General features: G+C 39.2%; 1 protein-coding gene and 1 pseudogene across 2 annotated transcripts in view; one reads left to right on the top strand and one right to left on the bottom strand.

Annotated features, from left to right (window-relative positions):
- Window positions 1–7,042: 7,042 nt before the first annotated feature.
- Thap1 (THAP domain containing 1) overlaps window positions 7,043–20,873 on the bottom strand; it is a 14,140-nt gene continuing 309 nt past the window's right edge. Inside the window, exons 1-3 of one of the 2 annotated variants that reach the window (XM_033765342.1) lie at window positions 18,072–18,456; window positions 8,192–8,387; window positions 7,043–7,532 (exon numbers count right to left, since the gene is read on the bottom strand). In XM_033765342.1, coding sequence (XP_033621233.1) covers window positions 7,158–7,532; window positions 8,192–8,387; window positions 18,072–18,076 — 576 coding nt within the window. In that variant the 5' untranslated portion in view covers window positions 18,077–18,456 and the 3' untranslated portion in view covers window positions 7,043–7,157. Of the gene's footprint in view, window positions 7,533–8,191; window positions 8,388–18,071; window positions 18,457–20,873 lie in introns of those variants that run through there. The other variant, XM_010622444.3, reaches the window with a different exon arrangement.
- Window positions 9,895–14,973, top strand: LOC104861131 (annotated as a pseudogene).

Below are 20,873 nucleotides of genomic sequence, written 5' to 3'. Positions count from 1 at the left end.
TCTTGATTATTATATGTCTAGGTGTAGATTTTTTTTGATCGTGGCTAGTTGGGGTTCTATGTGTCTCAGTTATCTGTATGTCTAATTCTTCCCTTCTGTTTGGGAAGTTTTTTGTCGTTAATTCTGTGAAGAGCTTTTTTAGGTCATTTGTGTTTTCTCCTGTATTTTCATTAATTCCTATCAGTCTTATGTTATTTTTCTTTGTATCGTCTAGAAGTTGTTGGATTGATTTCTCATGATCCTGCCCCGGCCCGCGGGGTCAGTAATTGGCAGAGCTCGAGAAGGGGAAGTACCTGAAAATGAGACAAGAGGGGCGCGGACAGAAGGAGACCAAGCAAAGAGTTGTCAAGGTTTCATTTATTTGCAGATACAGGCAGTTTATAAAGGCAAAAACCGCAAAATTGTAAGAGGAAATAGTTAACCATAAACTTTGGGAGGAGAATGTAACAATAGTATAACACAATGTTACTATGTAACGGATCAGGTCACTTGTCTGTGCAAACCCGTTGTCATGGGTAAAGACACAACTGTGGTGGTGGGGTGATCAGCGGGTCAACATGGAGGCTGTTTGGTTTTTACTTAGGACAGGCTAGCAACTTAGTCTACCACATGATCCCTTACTGTTTTTAAGAGACCTCTTTTTTCACGGTCACTGACTGCCATCCTATCTTCTATATCTGAAATTCTATCTTCGCAATCTTTTATTCTGTTGCGTACACTTTCAATAGAGTTTTTAATCTCCTGGATATCTGTTTGAATCTGTTTTATGGATTCCATCTCTTTCCTCTGTTGGGCATTCATTGTTTCCATTTCTTTCTTATGTTGATTCTTCATGGCTTCTATCATGGTCTTGAGCTCATCTATTTTTTTGTCAGTTTCCACTCTAGAGTCTCGAATCATGACTTCCATTTTGCTCATCATCTCTCTGGTTAACTGGGAGATTATTTCTGATTTGAATTTTTCTAGAGCCTGATTGATCTGTTTTGTTACCTCCTGTGCTATGGGTCCAGGGAGTCCTGTTGGTTCACTATCAGACTTTTCATCCTCATTTGTCCTACTGTTTGCCATTGGTGAACTGGAAATCTGTTTTTGTGTCTTGCTTAAGTGTTTTCTCATTTTTATTTTTATTGTTGGGTTGTCCTTCTTTAATTTCTGGGTATTACTTAAATCTTCCTAATATACTTGCGTTTTAGCTTTTGAGTTTCTAATGACTCATAGACATCCTCATTTTCATACTATCAGAGAAAACAACTCTTTAAATCAATCACAACCCTTTATCCCAATTAATACATTCAGCAGCCCAATAGGATCAGGCACAGCTTGCAGACTGACCACTTGTGGTAGTCATTAATGTATCACCTTTAACCCATGTGAATTAAATTAATTTCAAGAAGCAGCCCATAATATGTTTGCAGTGAATACACTTTTCAATATAGCATCTTTACCATTTAGGATGGGGGGATAGACTTAGAATGAGAGGATTAGATAAGTGAAAGAACTGGAGCAGGTTTGAAGTGAATCCAGAGGATGTAGAATTACCTTACTATCTTTACAAAGCTATTAACTTAAGGGGGGATAGAGAGTGCAGGAATAAGGACAGGAATATATCCCCTTAACAATAACAGGCGCTTGCCTTCCCTTGAAGGTACAGAGTCATGAGTGAGGTAAGATGACTGGAGAAAAGAACATAAAGAGAACCCCCCCCTAAAAAGAAAAAAATAATAAAAGAAGAAGTCTGAGTTAGGGCAGGAGCCGGAATAAAAAGGGAGATGAGGGATAATATGGTGGAGCAAGAGACTGAGTTGGAGAGAGAGGACAGAAAAAAGAAAGAAATTTTAGGGTCGAATGTGGAAAAGAAAAAAGAGGAAAAAAAAAGAATTTGAAGGGCCTCTTTCAGACTATGTCTCTGTTCTCATCTTATACCACATGTACAGCCATATGCAGAACTGAATCCCCTGGTCTCAGCTAGCCAATGGCAGTTCCCCATGACTGAGACTGAACTCAGTCCACAAGGCCTAACTTGAGTTTCCCAACCCGCAGGGTTGAACTCCACTCAGTTCTATTACAGGTTTCCCCTGCCCTTTCTTTAAAGATGTTCAAAATTGGGAGCTCAGAAAACTACCCTTCATGAGAACTTATGTAGAGTTCTAATCATTCAGCTGTACATTTAGTAAGAGAAAATTCTACATTGTCAACATAACCTTATTGTTGATTCTGGTGGGTTGTGGTGATAACACTCATAAGTCTACACGTTGCAGATACCTAAAGACCACAAGTGTGGTCACTGTGATGTTGAAATTGATTGTGAAAAATTCTCTTACATGTCTTGCAGGTTATTTTATTATCCAGTCCTGGCATCAACTCACAGAGGACAGCATTTGATGGGTCCAGCCAGAGGGGCGAGGTCCTCTCAGCTGGGAACCCAGGATGCCCAATTTCACTAGACTGAACACCACACAGACTTTTTCTTGCTGAGAAAAGATTTGTGTTTGTGCTCACCATTGAAAACTCCAGATATATGAGGTGGACCTAAGAAACAGTATTGTTCAAACTCAGACCCCCTGCCAAATATTTTAAGTGGAGGACAGATGAACATGATTTTCAAAGATTGTTTAAATATATATGAACAGCAAATAAATCAGCATAAATTAGTTATGAATCACCCCAGTTTGTTCAAGTCCTTCGTGGTCAAATTACTTTTCTTTCCTTTTTCAAAAGGGTGACAATTATTGAGCCTATAAAAAATTTTAAATTGTAACAATTTTATGCCCTACTTTTTTATTATTCCAAGACAGTGTGATTGTAATTACGTTCCTACTTAAAACAAATTGCAAGAGTGAGATTGTCAACAGATGAACAGATAGACAATAGGGTATTTATACAAAATGGAATAGTGTGATAGCCAACTTGACTCCATTTTGTGCCTCATTACCACTCCCCCTCCATTTCATGTAAAGTTGAGTGATTCTGGGTGATCACCTCCCCCTTCCCCAACCTTGGGAATCCACTCCATTGATGCATGACAGATCCCTGCATCCCATTTGCTAGAGCAGTCTGCAACTGTGTGTTATCTTTTTTATCCTCCCATTTGGTAGAGCAGTCTGCAGCTATGTTATCTTTCTGAACTTGTGAACAGAGTACTCCATACCTATGTGGTACTTTGTTTCATCTAAATGGTGTGAAACTTCCCCTGACCCCACAAAGTTCTGCTTGTGCTCCTCCTCTCCCTGAGCCCTCCCCAACTAGAAAAGTTGCTTTGCAAAAACCCACAAGCCACTTTTCGGAGTCAAGAGGTTTTGAGCTCAGTCTGCTCTCAACTGCTGGCAATAAAATAACTCAAATTTGATTCAGAGTGTTGGTGATTCTCTATAATCTCTCATGATTCAGTTTAACATTAGTACTCTGCTCTAAAGGATAAACTTGAAGCATTTGTAGGTAAATGGATGCACCTTGAGACCATAATGTTAAAGAAAATAAATCACTCACAGTTTAAATATCATGATTTCTCTTATTTGAAAAACTGAAAATATAAATAAAGAGAAAAATAAAGGATAGATAATAGGAAGTAGGTATATCTTTTTCAAATGGGAAGGGAAAAACATGAGGGTGAAGGAAGGGAAAAACGATTTTTAAAAAAGAATCAAAGAACAAAATAGAGCTTTTTCAAAAAGGAACGGGGTGAAGAGTTGGAGCAGGGAGTGATGGGAGGGGAAAAGAACAAAAAGAATTAAGATGTTATATACATGTACAAACTCCTCATGACAAATGTAATCATATGTACTGCAAACATATTCCAATTAACAAATACATTAAAAAGTGAGACATTTTAAAATGGTCTTTCATGTTGGACAAAGTCTAAAAATGTTTGAGAATCCAGTAATACTTAAAATAAATGGTAAATGTTATGTAATTTTTTTGTTTCAAAACAAAAATCTTTTTGTGGGGGTAGTGGGGATTGAACTCAGGACCTTGTGCTTGTGAGACAGGCAGCAGAATCACTGAGCTAAATCCCCAGCTGGTTTTAAATTCTTAATGAAAACAATTTGCCCTAAAATTTTTTAAAATTATTTTTTCCAGAATTGTATGTTCAGGATTTTAATCTTTTAGAATTTGAACATGCAGAATTATAGCATTTTATGTTCCTTGATTTCAGGAAAAGTAATTACAAAGCTGCCAAATCTCTTTAAATGTTATATAAAGTGAACTGTCTTTTTAAAGTGGTGGAACACAAATGGAGCTTTCTTCTTATATATTAAATGGATTTTTAAATATATTGCTTACCGTGGGCTTTATAAATGCCATAGATCTTGGATATATGTGTGTGTAGCTTTTTAATAATTTGAGATGATCTTGGAATATTAAAGCCAAAAAGAATCCACATTGTATTGATAATTTCACCTGCCTTCACTGTTATTTATACATCTAAGAAAGTATCGATTTATAGAAAAGTCTCATGTACTTGGATTTTCAAATACAAAATTTTGCTAATATGTTCTCACTGCAATGACAGAATTACTTTTAGTACACATAACAGTATTTTTGGTACAATGTTAGTATACATAACATTTATAGTAAACATAAATGTTTACTATAAATATTTTTAAATGAAAACAATTTGGAAGTCAAGCTAAGCAGCAGTTCAAAGTGAAATTTATATTTGCATTAAAAGAAGTATAAAAAGTGGCAACTGATTCTAATTTATAAAACTATTTTAAAGAGCTGGGGATTTAGCTCAGTGTTTCCGATGTCTGCGTCACAAGCACAAGTTCCCGAGTTCAATCCCTGGTACCAAAATAACAATAAAAATAAAACTATTTTAAAGACCCTAAGTGAAATATTTGTTTAAGTGGAAATAATAAACAGAATGGATCACCACTTATCAAGAATGCTGTAGGAGGGCATTCTATAGGACACAGAGGTTAGACTAGTGTTCAAGAATTAATAAACCCCTTTCACCTCTAGAAACTTACAACTCTACAGTTCTACCAGCAATTTTATCATGAAAAAAAAATCAGTCTTTGCCATTACTTGCAGATTATATCACATAGAAATAAACTTTAGTATCTTAGTATTTGTGCTAAAAATTCATTTCCACTTCCAGAATATGCAGCAATTCATGGCTCGCTTCCCATTTGTTCCATATTGAGACTCTGCCCCTATTTGTTTCAGACTAGGTTTCATCATGCTTGCAAATTACCCATTTTTTTATTTTTTATTTTTTGGTACCAGGGACTGAACTCAGGACTTTGCACTAGCAAGGCAGGTGGCAGCACCACTGAGCTAAATCCCTGGCCCTAACACTACCTATTTTAGCCTTGTGTGCTACCTTCTTGGCAATGTTACCAACAATATATAAAATAAGATATAAAACATCCAATCAATGTTACATCTCATATTCAGAAAACAGCACCTGCATCTCAAGTTCCCCTTGTAAACTATAGTAAATTTATTCAATTTAAATGGGCAAGTGGTTGATAGGCATACTACTTGCTCTGTTCTCTCCAAATGGGGATTTATATAGTCATGAAAACAAAGTAGATTCAGGTTAAATAGTAAGATACTACATAATTATGATTGCATTTATAATGTAGCCTGGATTCTTGGTTCTGGACATACACACATAAAGAGATTGTTTTTATGTAGAAGGCAATTTGGGCTAAAGATATGTACACATTTTCCAAAATACCCACATATTTTCCTGGGATTGCTGGAAAGATAAACTATAAAAACAACTTCAAGACTTTGAAGCTTCTAAAACCAGTTGATTTTAAGAGTAACTAGTAAAAGTGCTCTCATTTGTTAGAGTTAGTTCTAAATGATGTTAATAGACTAGGTAAGTAATCTAATCATTATTTTCTATTTTTGAGATACTGGTTCATAAAGTATTAAATTTCTGTGAATTTACTTACTGACAGCATGGCAGTGAATTGCAATATAATCGGGTCTACAAAAGACACTGGGATATAATTGTTTTACATCTTGAATACTGTCTTGAAAGGACTGATACTCTTCAACTAGCTCAGTGTAGTTCAAAATAGAAAAGTAATAATTATAATTGAAAGTTATTCTAAAGCTAAATAGATAACTCCTCTAGCAATATTTTACTCAGGCATATTTTCATTTCAAATTTATGTAAAATTTCTCACAAATCAGAATACAACACACATTCTGAACAGAAACCGTAGTGTTTAAGTCTCAACATTCAGTAAAACACTACATATTAGGCTGCTTTTGAGTATGTCATTTAAGTAAATGAGATACAATTTCCAACTTGAGTTAAAAGTGAAAAAATAATTTGATGTGAAATCTTAACCAAAATCAAATGCAAAATTATCAGCTTATGATACTAATAAAACTCCATTCACAATACATTTATTAGCAATATGAATGCAGATATAACCACAAATTTAGCAACCACTTTAGCTTGGGGGCAATGAGAGAGAAAAGCTTTCCATGGTTCAGGTCCTAATTTTTATTTCAATGATGGTAATGCTTATTTTGTTTAATTGAAAAATATTTCTTTCACTGGAGGTATATATCTGATTTTTAAATGTAGGGGCTCATGTTTTGAAAACTCACTTTTATACAGTTATGTATGACTAGATATGAAATGAATCTTCATTTTCTTTTCTGAATATAGCCAAATCTTTTTGTTTCAAATACTGACTTATCAATCTATCTTTGACAAATGATCCTCAGAAAGATAACACTGCAAATATAAATGTGTGTACATATACATATTGAAAGGTTATGTCCTTTCATGTGACCCATACTTCTGATTTAAAATATAACTAAGTTTTCTCAATAAAGAGCATTAATTTTATGACAAATAATTTCTACTTCACTGTTCTCATTCTACTTTTATTTTTACATTATTTCTATAAATACACAAACAAAAATCTCCAACCTTGAAACCAACTTACAATGGAAGTCTTATTTCAACAACTTTTAAAATATTTTGTTAAAATGTAAAAACTCTGAAATTACAAACAAAAGAAATTACAATTTTACAGTATATAGCTAATTTATTTTTCTAAAAAAATATTCTGAATTGTTTTTATGCAAGTAATCAAGTGTTATTTTTCAAATGAAAACTCCCATACAGGCTAAAAAAGGATATGTGGTCTTGCCCACATTTTAATTACACATTTTATTTATTATGCTGGTACTTCAACAATTTCAAAGATGTCATTGGGCAGAATCACATAGCCTCTCTCTGGCACATCATCCTTCTCCTTCTGGAAGTGCACTGCCTCTTTTAATTTCTCAAGCTGTCGCTCCTGTCTTCTGCATCGCTGCTGTGCAGTCTTGAGCTTCTTCCTAAGCTTTTCAACCTGTTGTTCCAGTTGATGAATTCTTTTTCGCTGGTGCATCGTATCCTCCACAGTGTAGTTGTGGTCACAGAAAACTGAGAGATTATCAGGGGTCTGAAGAGGCGGCATCAGTAATCCGATGGCAGCATCAACCTGGGAAATGGGAGGTGTTAAAGGAGGCGGTGGAAGCTGTTCTTGTGGCTCCAGAAGATCTTCTTTCTAAAACAGTAATACAGAGCATATACAGAAAATTTATTAACTAAACAACAGTTTGAAAGAATCTTGTGGAATATCAGAAATATTAGGAACATTCCAACACAAGAAAATAGTTAAATAATTTTATTGAATTAAACAATTAAGCACTTAAAATGGAAGAGAAAAAATAATTTGAAATTAAACTGTCATTGGGAAAAGAAAAAGTAAACTTGTCAATATACAAGCAGGAATACAGAGTGCTCTTTAAACAAAATACAAAAATAAATCTGACTTTCTTAGCATGAGTATATTTAATAAACTACACTTTGCAATTTAAAAACATGTATCACTGTTGCTGGGTACCGTGGGTACATGCCAGTAATCCCAGCTACTCAGGCCACTGAGGATGGAGGATTATAAATTTGAGGCTAGTCTGGGCAACACAGCAAGACCCTGTCTAAATAAATAAATAAACAAATAGGGTCAGGGATGTAGGCCAGTAGTAGATCAGTTCAATCCCCAGTACCAGAAAAAAAACAAAACAAAACACTGTTAAAAGTGGTTATTTACAAGTGATGGGTTCCAGATGCTCTTGTTTTCTTACCCTTTACCTGAGATTTCCAAATTTTCTACAACAAACACATTAATTTTATAAACAGAAAGCAGTTAAAAACATACACTACCTTGTCATGTGGCTCAGTGCAAAGAAATATGGTGGGTACAGCATTCTCTTTCAGTAACTTGTTGTTGCATTCCCTCTTAAAGCAGTCTGGAGTAAAGTGCTCTGAACAAATGCTGCTGTACTTGGTGGGCTTAAAGTTTTTTCTTCTGACAGCTGCTTCCCATTGTTTACAAAGACTGGGTCGAGTAAGAGGAAATCTAAGAAAATATAATACAGTTCTGACACTGTTAAAAATAAATAAAAGCACCCAAATTTTCCAGTTAACTAAAGAACTATTGTATGCTGATGTTAGCATACTATGGAGTACTAAAGACTAGCTCCAGTTCTCTATCTCATTCATTAATGTTTAACTTTCTATATTGAGGACACTAAAAGGTTCAAGTAAAATATATACTATGGGATGAAACTGTATTTGTATTTTTCACCAGTAATTTTCTGTGTGTTATACAGAAAAACAAATATGGCACATATACACATATGGCCTGGGGAAGAGACTTCTAGTTCTTTTACTTAGAACCTTCCAACAAATATAAATAGGCTAAATTTGAATTAATGGGGCCACTGCAGGACCCCTCATTTCCAATAAAAACTCTCCTAACCTTCTCTTTTGGTTTGCAACTTTATTCCTCCGTGTTTGATGAACCACAAGACCAGTACACATGGTATTATTTAGGAGCCCATCTGGGATATGAGATTAACAGGAGGTAAGCTTCAAACGGGGCGTTATTGTTGTCCTTTTCTTTCTGCAATGTATTTGTGTTAACTATGATTCCATTCAGGAGATAGAGATTTGTGCTCTTATTTTATAGGACAGCCTTATAGCCTTATGTCTTGACTGTCATTTTCCTGGGTAGAGTAGACTGGGAGAATATGCCTCATATGAAAACACAGGACTTCCTTGGCCATGTAAAGGTAACAGGCATGACAACTGTTCTCAAGTATACAAGTACAGGTTTCACTGGGGCAGTCTGTCCTGATGTCCTTTCCACATTCACTGAAGGGAATGTCAAGGCTGTTCTGTCTGTTTCCTTTCTGGTCGGATCCTCCAGTAAGGGGGCAATTTTAGCTCTTGAGGTTCCAATTCTAGTATTTTAAAGACCGAGAATGTTGGCCATTGGGGAAATTGCTCCATTAACTCATCCCAAGCACCTGAGGGCAAAAAAACCCTCTTACTTCTTCCTTAACTCTAACTTCTTCCTATCACTTTTTTTTCCTCCTTTTCTTTCCTTTGGAGGCACGTTTTCACTGAAGACAGACCCACCTTGAAAAGGTTTAAAACCCAATTTGTTTTTCATGCCCCTCAGGGTAGGGCTGAAAACTAGGAAATTTCTTCATCAGCCTGCCACCCTCCCCTTCAGGAATACAGCCCCAGGGAAGCTGAACTGCTAGATTCTTAAAGTAGGGTCACAAGAGCATAGATGATTATGTGAGCAGATGTGAATACAGCTTTTTAGAGATCTGCACAGGTGGTGGTATCTTTAGTCAGAATGGACATTGAAGGAGCCGAGATCTGCTTCTCTCTGACCATGATTCCTCTCTGGAACATGTTGCAGGCTGACAAACTCTAAATGAGGGCTGGAAGTCCCATTTCAGTTGTGTAGTATAAACCAAAGGACTATGAGGAAACACTTGTGTCTGCATCAGTAAGAGTAGTGTTCTGGCCCTAGCACTTCCTTTGGGCAATTCCAGCAGCTGCTACTAGCCATGAAGAGGTGAGATCAGAGCTGGGGATACTCCATGCTACTGGTTGAAACAGGCGATGAAAGAAAAGCACCTTTCTCTGCTTGGTTTTCAGAGTGGGAAACATGAACTCCATGGTTTCCCACATGTCTTTGAAACTCACTGGAACTCATTAGATCAGTTTTGTGAGAGGGGGGAAATAAATGGTCAGAAGTTCCCTATGTCCATACAGTTTTGGCTTTCAGGGACAATCCCAAGCTGCTCCAGCGATGAAGGCTAGAGCCCAGGTCACTTGTGAGTCCACAAGATCCTGATGAGATTCAGGCAACTCCATTTAAAACTTCTAGTCCACTGCTTGGATCTAAGATTCCACCCAGGCCAAAAGAGACTCTACAAAAAGGTCTATACCCTCTTCAGGAGGTGAGTTGGAACAATATGGTATTCTCCAGTCTGTGTGCCCTTTTCCTTGACATATTTAAGAAAGAACAGGATTTAGGAAGGTTCTCTGATCCTGATAGATATATAGAGAGAAAATTCTAAAGTTTAGCTCAATCTTTCAATACAATATAAAAAGATATTATGCTCCTTTTAAATCAAACATCAATCCCTAATGAAAAGTAAGTGGTCTTAACATTATAGACAACTAAGTTAGGTAGAGATGTCATAGGCAATCAGAGAGGGCTAGGCTCAAAGAAGTCAGTGCAGAGGAACACATTACAATGGAGGCTAGAGGAGCTGCATTTGTTGAAGGCCAGGCATCAATATAAATTTGACTAGGCCTACATACCTCCCTGAGAGATAAACAATATACTATTGCAATGGCAAACTTGCAGTCCAGTGTTATAGCTCTTAGTGGTTTAGCAGGCAGGATAAGACCAAAAAGAATCAAGAATGCACCCGGAGGTTGGAGGCAAGTGTACAGCTTTATTATACTTGTGGGCTGGCTGATCAGGGATTTCTCCACAAAGTGATAGGCCCAGAGCTGGAAGCAAACAGGGTTTATATGGATCAAGGGAAGAGGGGTTAGGGACACAGAAGCAAAGCACTTTACATCAATTCATTGGCTGAGGAAGTTACATTTTGTTTACATGACTGGATAGAAAAGTATGCTGGAATTTACCTCATTTGCACACAGTGGGAAAGTAAAGATTACATCATCTGGTAGATACAGACACTTACTGAGAACAAAAGACAATGGAGAGGACATGCCCCGGCAAGGCTCAGACATGTTTTAGGAGTGGGAGGGGATATGAGCTGGGAGTGATACTTTGTCAGTTAGGTCAGCTAGCCACAGGAAAAACTGCTCAGAAATCATTTTTCCAGCTCATTCCCTCCTCTTTTTGTACTTAGTAGGTCTTCCAGCAGTCATCTGGGTGAGCTCTTTTGACCTGAAACTGATGAAATCCGGCTGAAATTTCTGAAACTTTAATGGGTGTGAGAGTTGTTCATAGGATCATATAAGGCCCTTTCTAAATGGCTGTAAAGGTTCCCATTTCCAGTCTTCTACCCATACCATATCCTCAAGATTGTGTGTGTGTGTGTAGGTGTATTTGTGAGTATGGCAAGTCTCAGCTAAATTTTTGCGTAGCTGAGAGAATGTCTTTCCTATAATGGTATGAGTTGTTCCTGTTAGAATAGGTTACACAATTGATGGTCTCCCTAGAAACCTCTTATTATGGTGGTGGCCACCCAAATAAAACCTCAAAATGTATAACCAGTGGGTTCTGGTGAGCTTTGGACCTTGAGGAAAGCCATAGGGAGTGAATCTACCTATGGCATTCAAGTTTCTTGAAGATACTTGGTCAAAGTTTACTTCAGGATTCTACTCATTCTTTTGATCTTGCAGAGCTTTGAGGCCTGTATGGTGTGCACATTTCACTTGATTTTTAATGTCTCTGCCAATTTCTGAGTTATTTCTGCCACAAATGCAGGCCATATGTCACTGCCTATGAACAGAGGCAGTCTGTATCTGGGGACAGTTTCTCTTATCAAGGCCTTGTAGACTTCAATTGCCTTTTCTGTCTAGTGGGAAATGCTTCTGGCCACCCTGAGTATGTGCAGACAAGCACCATGAGATATTTGTAGCCCCTATAGGACTTTACTTCAGTGAAATCTATTTGTATGTCTTCAAAAGGGGAGTGTCCACTATGCTGGATGCCTGATGGGTGTTGGTGCCTCTGGGTTGGTTCAACTTTGGCACAAGTCTGGCATTGCTGGCTGACTTACACACAAATCAAGGCCATCTTGCGTATATAAATATCAGCTCAAAAGTTGATTTATTACAGTTTTTCCTCCATGGGTGAAGTCATGGTGCCATTTCACCCATGGATGGGAAAGTTTCCCCAGGATGATAATTGGCTGGCAGGATTCATGACCCCCAGGCCCTAGGTGGGCCGCTTCTTGATGTGACCATTTGTTTTCTTTGGTGTAACCCTGAAGGGTAAGGCCTGTGTCAGGAGGAATCTTGTGTAGAGCTTCTAGGTTGCTTTTTTTTTTTTTTTTTGGTACTGGGTATCGAACTTGGGATCTTGTGCTTGTGAGACAGATGGTGGAATCACTGAGCTAAATCCCTGGCTAGGTTTCCTTTTAAAATCATTGATTAGACCATTGGTTTTCCAGATGGAGCTTTCAGTAGTTAGCTTTGCAGCTTTATTTGCTATGTGGTTTCCAAGGGCAATATCTTTATTTTTTTGATGTCTCTTATGACAACCTTTTTAGGCTTTTAAACTGCAGTCAAGAGTTGAGAGATTTCATCCTTGTTTTTAATTTGTTTTCCTTTCACCATGAGAAGTCCTCGTACCTTGTACAGCATTCTGTGGACATGAACAGTGCTGAAAACATACCTTGAGTCAGAGTAAATGCTTATTTTCTTTCTTTTTGCCCAGTTTAGAACTTGTATCAGGGCCCATAATTCCGCTTGCTGAGCAGCCAATTTTGGGGAAGAGGCCCAGCTAGCAGCACCTCTTTCATGGTAACAACAGCATATCCAGCCTGATGTTTTCCATCTTTGACTGAGCTACTTTCATTCGTGAACAGGGTGTACTGAATATCAGTCAAGGGTTTTAGCCATAGCTCTAGTCAACTGGCAAAGAGCTCATCAGTCAAGACTAGGCAGTAGTGATCTGGAGGGCCAGGCTCAGTGGGCAAAGAAAGTAGCTGGGTTTAGTGGTTTAATTGACTGGAAAGTGAGTCAGGGCTTTTTACAAAGTAGTCCTTGATACTGTGTGACACAGCTATTCAAGAGCCAATGATGTCCTGGCCTTTGAGTAGCTGCAGAACAGAATATGGCACTTGAACTGTCAGGTTTTGACCTAGGGTTAATTGTCTGCCTCTTTAATCAGGAGGATGGCTGTTGCCAGTGCCCTCAGGCAGGGAGGCCAGCCCTTGGCTACAGAGTCTAAGTTCTTTGACAAATATGCAATGAGCCTCTCCCAAGGGCCAATCTTTTGGGTCAGAACCCCTGATGCTACATGTCTTCCTTCATCAATGAACAGGTTAAAAGGTCTGGTCCCATCAGGAATGCTCAGGGCCAGAACTGTGACAGTGCCTATTTTATAGTTTGGAAGGACTTGGTTTCATCCTGAGTCCTGTGTAATGTCTTTTTCTCCTCTTTATCTCCTGCTAGCATGTCATATAGGGGCTTGCCTTTTCAGAAAATCTAGGTATCCATATCTGGCAGAACCCTGCATCTCCCAGGAATTCTCTTCATTCTCTTATTATTGGGTCTGGGAATAAAACATATCAGTTCTTTTCTTTCTTGTCCCAGATTTTTTAGTCCTTTCTCTAGATCAAAACCTAAGTAATGGCTGCTGGTGGGCCACAGATGAAGAGGAGGCGGTGGCAGTGGTGGAAGAAGAGGAGATGACAAGAGGGGGTAGGTAGCCTAGAAATGCGAGCAGGGATGGTTGGCTGGCTCCTCTGGCTGATGGCATGTTGAGGCCCATGGGCCAGTGTCAGCGAGGGCATCTGACCCAGAGAGGGTCACTCTAGAAGCCAGGCCCAGTGCATCACCAAGTGCAAGAATCCCCCATCGACCCTGGGCAACAACAATGGAGACTGGAACCCTAGCAGCAAGTCACACACTAGGTGAGGGGCAGGCCACCATGAGGAATAGCTGCCACCCTGTGCCAAGCCAGGTGGAGATATTCTTGTCAATGGGACCAAGAAAGCAGAGGCTGCTAGTGAGGCCTGCCAGCTGCTGACATCCTCGGGAGACTCTGGGAGGGAGTCAAAGTCCAATTCTGAGGAGTCTTCCTTGCAGAGGTTGGAGGAACTGTTCAGATGCTATAAGGATGAGTGGGAGGATGCAATTTTGGAGGACGGCATGGAGCGCTTTTGCAATGACCTATGTCGATCCCATGGAATTTCGAGTGCTGCTCTTGGGTTGGAAGTTCCAGGCTGTTGCCATGTGTAAATTCACAAGGAGTTTTTCTACGGCTGCAAAGCAATAAAGTGCAGACAGCATTGACAGGATCTGTGCATGGTTCCCCAGCTTCCTGACTGAAGTCAAACAAGCGGATAAATTCAAGGATCTCTACCGGTTTAATTTCAGTTTGGCCTGGACTCTGAAGAAGGGCGGTGGTCACTGCATCAAGAAATATCCATTGCCCTGTGGAGACTAGTCTTCACCCAGAACAATCCTCCCATGTTGGACTAGTGGCTAAACTTCTTAACAGAGAACCACTCGGGGATCAAGGGCATCTCCCAGGACACTTGGAACAAGTTCCTTAACTTCACTCAGGTGATTGGCCCTGATTTCAACAACTACAGTGAATATGAGGCCTGGCCAAGTCTCTGATACCTTTGTGGAGTGGGAAATGGAACAAGGAAAAGAGAAGGGTAATGGAGAGGTACACTCAGCTTAGGGCCTGAGGGCTTGTGTCCCAAGAGGCAAACTTAGTGGCTCTGTCTCAGGAGTAGCAGCAAGGATCTTCCCACTGCTCTGCAAGCCAAGCAAGGAGTTGGACCTTCGTGGAAATTACTGAAGAGCTGGATATTTTCTGCTTCACGCCTTTCTCTGCCTTGTACCTGAAAGGGCTCTAAAATGCAGTATCATGGTTTAGGCACTTTCTTCATTTTTTGGTTATTTCTTTGGGGGATAGCCCTCAAAATATTGGAACCTGGCTACGTCATGCTTTTTTTTTTTTTTTTTTTTGTCTTCTGCTAGAATAAGCCTGCCATTTCTTGCACAAATTAGATTACTTTGGTTTTGGTTTTGGTTTTTGTGGTGGGAGGATGTAGAGCCGGGTGGGGAGAGGACTGTTAGGTTGACTTAACATTGCAAAATGGTATGGTGTCAGATCTCAGTTTTGCATATTGCTTTTCAGAGCAGGTCTTAACTGAGTGTAGTGCTGTTTACATGGTTGAATTTAGGTTGTAATAATTATTTTTAAAGATTGACACAGATTTGAGGAGTGGTGTTAACTGTTAACCACATGGCACTAATTCCCAGATGATTTGGAGCTCTTGGAGAACCAAGGCCAGTCAAGAGCATTTATGGTCTGGTGACATCCCCTTTTAAGCAAATTTATCCAAACCCTTATTTTCCTCACTTCTTGCTCATTCCTTCTTTGATCTATTGCATTTCATGTTGAGTTTATCCATCAATATGTTGCACCTGTCAATCAAGTGAGCGATTTTGTTTTTTTTTTTTTTAGAACACATTGTACTGAGAACTACTTAAGTATTAAATGCAGAGAAAGCACTGCTACCTCAGTTTTGCTGGAAGTAGACTTGATATTTTTCTTTCTTTGATGAAGTTTCTGTATTTTCATGTTTTAAGTGGAAAATTTCTTTTTTCTTTCATTTGCCTTGGAGCCAAAGTTTCCCAATGGTTGGAAAACTCTGCCTACCAGCGAGTTGACTTGAAAAAAAAAAAGTGTGGTATGGAGCTCTGCTTGAATTTTTTTTTTTTTTCTTTGAGTATCATCAGCTTACTTGTCTGGCAAGTGCAGAAGCCTGGACTCTACCAGGAGTTATTTATTATCTTTTTGTTAACATCAGGCTCAGCTGGGGCAATGTGATGACTGTTTAGGTTTATATGACCCTCCTTGTCTTTTTCCTACCCCCACATATGTATATATACATATATAAAATATGTATATATTTTACCTATATAAAATATACACACACACACTCACACTCACACACAAAACCTAAGTAGTATACTTTGGATTTACATATTTGGAACTTTTTCCAGGAGACCTTAGCCAGTGACCAGTAGGTGGTAGAGGAGAGCCTGTGTCCCTTTCCAGCAGTCTGATTTATTCGAGCTGCAAATTAGCAGGTCATCTTCATTCTGAAGCAAGGTGAAATTGAAATGGAAATTTGGCCAGATCAGTGACTACTACTTCTCCAAAGAGTGTGGGGGAGCTCCTGAAACCTTGTGGAAGGCAGGTCCAGGTAAGTTGGCCTTTTTGTCCAGTCTCTGGATTTTTCCATTGAAAGGCAAAAATGAGCTATCTGAGGAGCTACTCACAGACAGAAGAAGGCATTTTTTAGGTCCAGACAGGTAAACCAGGCAACATCAGAAGGAAGGAAACTCAGGAGGGTGTAAGGGTTGGGAAGGACCGAGTGCAGAGTCATGGTGGCAGAGTTGATGGCACAGAAGTCTTGCATCGATAGGTAATCCCTGTCAGGCTTCCTTGCTGGAAGGAAGGGAGTGTTCCAAGGCAATTGACAGTCTATCCTGTTTCAGGTGGGAGATGTGTGGTTGAATACTAATACAGGCCTCCCAGGACATAGGATTTGGCAGTGATAGGAATTGCTGTTGGGCAGAGCTCAGTTATAAGAGGGGCATGATTTTTTGCAAGTCCTAGAGAGTTGTTTTTGACCCAGACTTCTGGGAAAAGTGTCTTTACAATTTCAGGGCTTTGGCTGTCCTATAATTTTGCCTCATGGAAGCAACATTATTCTTCTTGGGGCACAGAGTCAAAATTAGGTCTGGGGCCAAGGCTGCAGATCCAAGCCTGAGTGTAGCCAGCTGCTTTGGAGTGAAGGAAATTGTTGCCCCCAGGTTAGAAAGATTACATCCGAGAGGGATGGGACATTCAAGCACGTAGAGGAATTCATGTTTGACTAAATGTTCCCAAATTTCACAAGACTGGCTTAGGCATAAGTTTTCTTCCTGATGGAACTCCAGAAGTTCCAACCATTTGGACCTGTCAAGGTCCCAGAGGTACAACAAACTGAGTTACAACTGAATGTTCTGCCTCACTGTCCACCATAAAAGTCAGAAGTTTGCCCCCTATTTTTGCTGTGACCATGGGCTCTCAGGGGCCCAGCTGAATAGAGCCTGGTTTGACCTAGTTGTCCAGGTTGGACAAGGCAAAAAGAGGTTCAAGTTGGGCTAGTTTGTGTCCTTTTTATTCTGTGGAAAAATGGGTACTTGTCTTTCCAGTACCCATGCTGTTTACAGTAGGTACATCGATGATTGGGGTCCAGAGAGAATGTTCTTCCAGTGTTATTACTTTGTTGGTAGGGTCTCTGAGATGCCTTTGATTGGGGTAGGGCTTTCTGATGTTTTGTACCTCAAAAGAACCTTTTCTAAAATTGCTGTAAGGACAGAGGCCTTTTGACGATCTCAGTGGTCAGCCTTGAGTCGTTTTCTTTTTTCTTCCTTTCTCTGTTTACAAAAACCTTTTGGGCAACCTAAATTAACTGAGTTGTATCATGCCTAAAAAATCCTCAGCCTTTTGGATATTTCTTTGAATATCATCAGTTGACTAAGCAATGAAGGCTGTGTTAAATCATTTGCTGATGTTCAGGGGCTTCAGGGTTATAGTGTATGTAGACTTGGTAAGCTTTACATAAACTCTCATAGAATTCAGCTGGGCCTTCGTCTGATTTTTGGACGATAGCTGTTACCTTTGACATGTTTATAGGCCTTTTTCCAACCTTTTTAAAAACTGCTAGGAGAGCATTCCGATACCAGTTTTACGCTTCTAGTCCTCCCACTGTGTTATGATTTCAGTCTGGTCAGCCCCTAGGCAATGCTTCAGCAACCCAGCAGTCTTGGCTGTCTATAGTAGGAGGGGTTTTCTCCACAAAGTGATCAGCCCAGAGTAGGAAGTGAACAGGGTTTACATGGATCCAGGGAAGAGGGCTCGGAATACAGAAGCAAGGCACTTTACATCAGTTCATTGGGTGAGGAAGTTACATTTTGTTTACATGATTGTATAGAAAAGAAGGCTGGAATGTACCTCATTTATACACAGTGGAAAAGTAGAGGTTACATCATCTTGAGGATGATCTACAGTAATGGAGAAAAAAACAATGAAGAAGGAGATGCCTTGGGAAGCCTCAGACATGTGTTAGGTGTGGGAGGGGGTATGAGCTGAGAGTAGTTCTTTGTCAGGTCAGGTGACCACAGGAAAAACTTTTTGCTCAGAAATCATTTTTCCAGCTCACTGTAATTGGTATTACCTAGTCCAATAAAGTCTAGATAGGCATTAGTCACTTTAGTGGGTGACCAGGAACTACTAACTCATTTTTTCCAAAAAGTCCTTGTTCTTTCCATGTACATTTGCTACATGATTTGCTTCCCCACTAGATCAGTATTACCTAAGTGGGTATACTTAAAATGTTATTGTTTGATCAGTTTTGTCCCATTTTGTATTCACCTCATGATTTTGTACCCACCTCTTAATTTTGCTCCATAAAACTTGCTCTGTAAAGTGGGTTTGTTGGAAACCTACTTGGGTCTCATCCTGACTCTCAAGATTGTCTCCCTCAATAAATAATTTCTACTTTTAACCTCCGTCGTTCCTTAGAATTCATTCTTTGATTTTGGGGAACAAAAGCTCAGCATGTTTGATACCTAGCAGGTTGGGAGTCATATTTCCTCTACATCATTTGGAGGTTCTATATCATTAACATGCATCAAGAGGTCTTTGGAGATGAATTGCATGTGATTAGTTGTAGAAGGCCTGAGAAACTACAGCCAGAGGAAAACACATTTCACATACAGAGCCAGGCTGCCCCAAGTGGGGGGGACCAATAGGGATCCTGATGTGAGGACAGGGCATCACATATACATTTCCAAACCTGTATCCTGGAAGGATAAACCATTGATTCCAGCTAAGCTAAATTTACCCTTTTATCTCCAGACAGATTTTGTACATATATATATATATATATATATTTAATTTTTTTTTTTTTTTTTTTTTTTTTGTCTCTCTGTATTTCTTACTAAGGATAAACCATTGATTCCAGCTAAGCTAAATTTACCCTTTTATCTCCAGACAGATTTTGTACATATATATATATATATATATATGTAATTTTTTTTTCTTTTTTTCAGACAGGGACTCACTGTATATCCCAGACTGACCTCAAACTCACAGGGATTCTCCTGCCTTATGGGATTACAGATGTGTGCCACCATGCCCACTCTAAAAGACAGATAATTCTTAAAGATAAATCTGTAACCTAATCTTCCCCAGACATAAGGAAAACATTGCAGAATAATTGATTTGGCCCTATTAGCTCTTTAGAATTCTTGGACAAATTGCTGGGATGGCACATGTATGTAATCCCAGCACTCAGGAGGCTGAGGCAGGAGACTTGCTGTGAGTTTGAGGCGAGCCTAGGCTACATTCAAGGCCAGTGAATTCAAGGCCAGCCTGAACTTCAAAGTAATACCCTGTCTCAAAAACAGAAAAGAATCCTTGGTCAAAGCAGCCACTGAGGTCTTTTATAACTGAGACTATGTAGAGGCCAAAGAGAAGGAAAAGGGAGACCAGAGAAAGGCAAAAAAATCTGTTCTCTTAGGTAAGAGGTATCATAGAAGTGCTTTTTTAAAAATCAACTAGGCTTTTAATACTCAGCTAAAATACAATATTCTAATATGTGTATATCAATCTTAACTACTGATACACACAATACCAATAAGCACCAATGTTAGATTTCCCTTGGCTTAAAATGCCTGCCACATGGAATAGCAGCTTCCATGTTAAAATATGCCTTCTTCCATCCAAGGATGGGCTTCTCCTTCCCAACATGCCTCTCTTCCACCAAGAAAGGTAACATGATACTTGCTACCTCCTAGGGATGTCACAGGCTCCTGCAATCCCTTAATACTACCTCACTCAACTCCACCCCAGCTCAGGCTAACCCCACCCCGCTTCTATGAAAGAAGCTCCCTGTCCTGCCATGTTGCTTACTCCCCTTTGTTCCGAGACAGCTTGGCAGGTCCTCCCCATAATAATGGCTTATTATAGTTCTGGTCTGGTCATGGTTTTCCTCTCCTTTTAACTAACGACCAACACTCAGGACATCTCTCTATGCTCCGTTCACTTTTATTTCTGTAGGCCCTTCTCATATTACATGAAACATAAAAAAAGCATCTATATCCCCTATTAAACATAAACAGTTCTCCACCAAAAACACTTAATATTTTTAAATTTTCTTTTGCAATTATTTCCCTATGAATAGTCTGTAAAATTTACTACTGGATCTGACTTAGTTATCATTCTTAGCTATCAGTCCATAAATTCTTGCAAACAAAACCTAATGTAAACTTTATGTAAAATTTGTAAAAACGAACTGGCTTAATGAAAATGTCACATTTTGCACACCATTTATCATTAACTTCAATTTGGAGTTTTCTTTTCCTGTTTTTAACAGTTTTGGGCTTTTCTTTCATCCTAGGACTCTACTGGATAAAACAGGGACAAGTTCATAATAGCTCACATCAATGTTGTGTACCGAGACATACAGATTCGTTTTAGCAACACCAGAAACTTCCTCTAAAATCTAAGTATTTTTGAAGATTGGTTCTTAGAAATTGGGTCCAAACAGCAATCCTTAATTCTTATCACGCCTCCCAGCCACAGCAAGGAGGAAAACAGCATTTTCTACCAGTTTAGTCTTTGTTTCTACTTCAAATGGACCCGTGAGTAGTTCTAGGAAACCCAGACCTTCGAGCGACCCCTAGGCAACCTCCGCGGTTAGCCGGCGAAGGACCCTGGCCCCAGGAAATCCAGCAACCGGCCACAGCTAGA

The sequence above is a fragment of the Fukomys damarensis genome, unplaced genomic scaffold (assembly GCF_012274545.1).
Source record: "Fukomys damarensis isolate Sample0158 unplaced genomic scaffold, DMR_v1.0_HiC HiC_scaffold_18, whole genome shotgun sequence".
Lineage (NCBI taxonomy): Eukaryota > Metazoa > Chordata > Mammalia > Rodentia > Bathyergidae > Fukomys > Fukomys damarensis.
This window is presented reverse-complemented; position numbering and strand designations above follow the sequence as displayed.